The sequence below is a fragment of the Saccoglossus kowalevskii genome, chromosome 7, assembly GCF_978046115.1.
Source record: "Saccoglossus kowalevskii chromosome 7, keSacKowa6.1, whole genome shotgun sequence".
Lineage (NCBI taxonomy): Eukaryota > Metazoa > Hemichordata > Enteropneusta > Harrimaniidae > Saccoglossus > Saccoglossus kowalevskii.
In genome coordinates, this window is record NC_140647.1 from 8,273,978 (window position 1) to 8,278,725 (window position 4,748).

A 4,748-nucleotide genomic window follows, 5' to 3' on the forward strand; every position below is an offset into this window, starting at 1 on the left:
ACAATCGTCGTCGTACTGTAAAACACAGTGAGTCGACGATAACTCTGGTAGATCCGTGTAACGTAAAAACTTGGCAAAAAAACCTTCATACTTTGCCTTTGTTTGAAATAGCTGATATGTTCGCATATGTGTTGCATCGAAGTGACTGGACAACAGCCAGACTGAAAGAATATCGACTTGATAATGGTTATTTATTTCATCATTTCCGTAAAGCTTCATCATGTGCAGAATACAGAATTTAATTTCATTATGGCAATGATCCATGAAGGAAAATCCTTACAAGCCATGGTTTATTATTAAATCAAACTCTAAACTAGTTTCTGGTGTTTGTAATTGTGTAGTGTAAGTGTGAATTAATATGATTCACCAGGCGATCAGCAGATGCAGTTATCATAAATGTTTTCGTTTGCGCTCGTCTCGGGAAGATGACAGTCTTCGTTTGTCAATCGATGTATAACTGCGGTTGAAAGACGGCTGTCTCCAGTTATTGAACTAAAAAAAATACTGGCGCAGGATGGAAAATGCCGTGAACAAACCCGGGAATATAGTTTGGCGTCCACTCAGGTTCCCGACGACGCATTCGAATCCACTGGCGTTGAAATGATTTCTTGGACGAAAGAAATGTATGAAAAGTTACGCCTTTCATCTCAGGATATTTCGCTGTTTTTTTCTTTTTAATCGAACCCCAGGAATAGCATTACAATACCAGTTAACCATTTTGACCAATTCTTGCAAAACGTTTGTAAAAAGTAAGACTTAGGCAACAGTAACTACTAGTATATTGCTTACAGCAGACGCCGCTCAAATTCAACCCCACCACGAACGTTGAATGGACTGTCATCCGGGTACTTTGAGAACGCCCTCTATCGAATTTCGTGAGAAAAATAGTAACTCGGAAATTAGGAATTGGTTGGCCATGGCATTTACTACAGTACAATCTGATGCTTTATTCAATGCGGCTTTTGCTGAAGACTACATTAAACACAGGCCATCATACACCACAAATGTAACCGAAAGTATTATGGATTTTCTTCTCGAAAAGGTATGTACGATTGAAACGTTATGTGCTATGTTACGTTATTCTGTGCTATGCTATCCCCAGACCCCAACTTTTTTCGAGACAGTCAAAATGTGTAGTTTATGTGTTCAATGTGTACATGGGTATTTGCAATATGAGCTATTTCTCCAATTTAGCGTTGTTATGGTTAAACCAACGTTTCTAGCGGTTTTTGTTGTACATTATATTTGTACATTAATTTCAGTCATTTTTAATTGTAATACATTATTTCACAAATATATTCATATATGCTATTTTATTTCATGTCATACCATTACTATGTTTTCATTCAATCCTTAGAAACCTGGTCCACACTCACTTGCTGTGGATGTTGGATGTGGCTCTGGGCAAAGTGCAATTCAATTTGCTCAACATTTCAAAAACGTCATTGGTTGTGATGGGAGTACTGAACAAATTAAAACAGCCACCAAAAACAACATATACCAGAATATAGACTATAGGTGAAACCACGTAATGTTTTATTGTTCTGGGTAGCAAAGCTTCTTTGGTTGTGTTGTTAACCACAGAAGTAAATTGCAATCATGATTTTTCAGATTCGGGAATCTATTTTTGAATTATCAACCATGGAAACGACCCAAAGTTCATTATCAAGTATCTTTGTTTTGAGCCCAGGTTCGGAACAGCAGATGCTCTTCCAGTTGCGGATGAGAGTGCAGACCTAGTATCTGCCTCGAATGCTGCACATTGGTTTGAAGACATTGATGGATTTTATCGAGAAGTAAACAGAGTCCTTAAACCAAATGGCTGTCTGGCTATATATGGCGTGTCGAATATTCACATCTGTCCTGATAGCAAGAGTGATGAGTTACAAACAATGATCGATGAGGTACGTAGTGTTAGGACAATTACTCTTTAACTCCAAAGTTTAACGCACGTTTGCCAAGCGAAATCGACATCACCAAAAATACGTGATACGTCCACTCATTAATAAAACATTGAATACGATGTGTGTCGTGACGAAAGTAACTCATTGTACGGTGCAATGTTGTCATTTACAGAGTGCATTATTTTAAAACACTTATATCGTGTTAATTTGTTTATGAAATAAAATTAGCCAAATCACTCTTTGAAAAATTTGGATACCGAACGTCGTACTAATAACCCTGCTTTAAAAGTTATTTACAGTTTAAATAATTGTACTCTGAGATTTGTATGTATGCGTATGTCTCAATTTGTGTGGTCAGATACATTTCATACATTTGTTATTATTTAACTGTTTTGTTAGTTTTATTATGTAACACTGAACGACTTCTGGACAGAGAATTGCATCAAACTACATAAAAATTATTATGGTTTTTATCATCCCCCATTTCAAGTAGTTAAAAGGTAAATTAAACGAATTTGTATATAACCGGTTAATTTTTCTGTAAGTCTGTTGTACCTATGTTAAGCATTTATAATAACCACAGTAGAGTCCGACTGTTTGAGTGACAATACACAAATAGTCTTGTTTAAAGAACTTACCGGTTAATAAGATTCGTATCGTTTAATAACAAATATTTGATTGAGAAATACCACACCCATATGTTTTAAAATGCGATGTTTGATTGATGTATCGTAAACTAGGCACGCTGTTACTGGCACCATTGTTCATACATCTCAGAGCATATTAGATGCTGTATTCACGATATACCATTATATTACTTTATTTTATAGACACGATTGGATACCATTGCACGTGCGTGGCACAGTGTCTGATGTTATTGGTTATTTACGTTCCCTCACTCCCTGTCATAAATATATCAAAGTTAATCCACAAAGCAATGTGTTGCAAGAGCTTGAAGACAGGTATGTTTTATGACATTCTCGTAAACAAACAAACAAACAATCAAACATGTGTACCGTTGGCATGTGACGTCATCGAGGCAGTCTAAACATGATGTGCGACCGGTTATTTGAAATATTAATTTTAGGCTAGAAATGTTACAACTAATACCCACAGGACCCATTGATTGACCACTACTCTTAATCAAACCCATTGTATTTATGCTACTTGTAAAAAAATATGTATTCATATGCAGAGTTAAACGGGAATTGTATTAGATACAGGTAACTGACATAACTGGTAAATATTCATTGTATAATGTACATCAGACATTGTACTATAGTAGCTGATACAATAGATACAATGACAGGTGTATCCAATGTACATCTTCGATAACCAATATTCGTTTATTCGGCCATTGCCTAAAATAAGTATTCGGTCAATGGCTAATGCACAACACCTGGCTTTGACCACAATATAAAGTTATTGCTCAACTGTGGAAAAAGTAGTCAAGTTCGAACCAACACCATCGTCCACGACATATGGATGTCCAGCGATTGAACGTATTCCAATATACCGTTATAAAAGTCATTTCGATTGTCACGTACTTGCATTTAATAACTATAGGTATTCACAAGAAAACAACCAAGCGTACAGTACATCTTTTGAATTTATACAATGCAACTAGTTGCTAAATATTTCAAGCTCATCATATTGTCCGTGCTATTAGACCGAAACACTCGTTTATTTACAGACATAAATCCATTTTTTGTCAGCGTATTGTAAATTGCACTCAGCCTTCATTTTATGTCTGTAAACTCACACCTTCGAAAAGTTTTCTAATACATAGATATGACAGGTAAACGACAGACAAACAATTAAAATGCATTACAATACTCGGTGAAATCATAGAAATCATTTAGGGTCTATGATGAAATCAGAGAGAGAACCCCGTCCAGGCATATGCACTCGAAATTATGGCAGGTGTTTCAACAAGTAATCAATTCTGATTCACTTGTGACACCCGCTTATCATTCCAAGTCATAATTAGGTAGTTAGTTTATGATTATTTATTTATTTGTTTGTTTTTTTCACACAGGATCATGCGCGTTCTTGGCGTCACCTCATCTCCAGAACAGACGCCTTTGCACTACTTCTATCTTGTTTATCTAATCACTGCAAGAAAAACTTAGCATCCGACACCGTTTATCGCAATATCCAAATCCTACTGGAGTTCCTGGATTCTTACGAATATAGAGCTTATGTTATACATTCAAGACAGGTTCTCGGGATGAAATCAATTTCAGGTAGTCAGTGTTCCAACGAAAAATACGTGATAAATATAGTAAGGCCAACATTTGTATACAAAAGAGTACGTGCTCGTGAAATAGGAGGTAGATGACCTCATGTATTGGTCAAGATAGTATCACACAAAGATAAGATGCAAGTGATGAAAGCTACGCGTACTGTAATGGAGAGGTTTAAATAATGTTTTTCTGTTATATTTTCAATAATATCCAATTTGCTGCTATGTATTTCCACTGTGGCTAGAGATTGAATAGTTTAGTTAAACTACCTCCTTTGGTCCCCATCATATCAAATGCACTTCTTATATATGTTATGCTTTCAACAATGTAAGATGGTGAAATAAATAAATATACAAATATAAATGCAATGTTTTCGCTCATCGCTTCATTTTTGTTGTTGAAAAATTCGAGACCCGAAACGTCATCGACAAAAATAAATAAATAAATAAATAAATAAATAAATAAATAAATAAATAAATAAATAAATAAATAAATAAATAAATAAATAAATAAATAAATATATAAATAAATAAATCGGTGATGTAAATTAAACAAAGTAGAGGGCATGAAGTGAAACCCTGTGGAACCACTCATAAAA

General features: G+C 35.1%; 1 protein-coding gene and 1 long non-coding RNA gene across 2 annotated transcripts; both read left to right on the forward strand.

Annotated features, from left to right (window-relative positions):
• Nucleotides 1-916: 916 nt before the first annotated feature.
• LOC146740220 (putative methyltransferase DDB_G0268948) lies at nucleotides 917-1,934 on the forward strand. The gene is made up of 3 exons (XM_085501762.1): nucleotides 917-1,042; nucleotides 1,358-1,518; nucleotides 1,691-1,934. Exons 1-3 carry the CDS (start codon nucleotides 917-919, stop codon nucleotides 1,932-1,934), a joined length of 531 nt encoding a protein of 176 aa, XP_085357888.1.
• An 876-nt stretch (nucleotides 1,935-2,810) lies between these two features.
• On the forward strand, nucleotides 2,811-4,518 carry LOC144350641 (uncharacterized). The gene is made up of 2 exons (XR_014929967.1): nucleotides 2,811-2,866; nucleotides 3,943-4,518. It is a non-coding gene; the product is annotated as an uncharacterized LOC144350641 (long non-coding RNA).
• Nucleotides 4,519-4,748: the final 230 nt, after the last annotated feature.

Bases quoted from the DNA above. Each gene is read 5' to 3' on its own strand.
- LOC146740220 (XM_085501762.1), top strand. From the start codon at position 917: ATGGCATTTACTACAGTACAATCTGATGCTTTATTCAATGCGGCTTTT. The intron at 1,043-1,357 runs GTATGTACGATT...TTCAATCCTTAG, and splicing joins TGGATTTTCTTCTCGAAAAG to AAACCTGGTCCACACTCACT. The intron at 1,519-1,690 runs GTGAAACCACGT...TTTTGAGCCCAG, and splicing joins TACCAGAATATAGACTATAG to GTTCGGAACAGCAGATGCTC.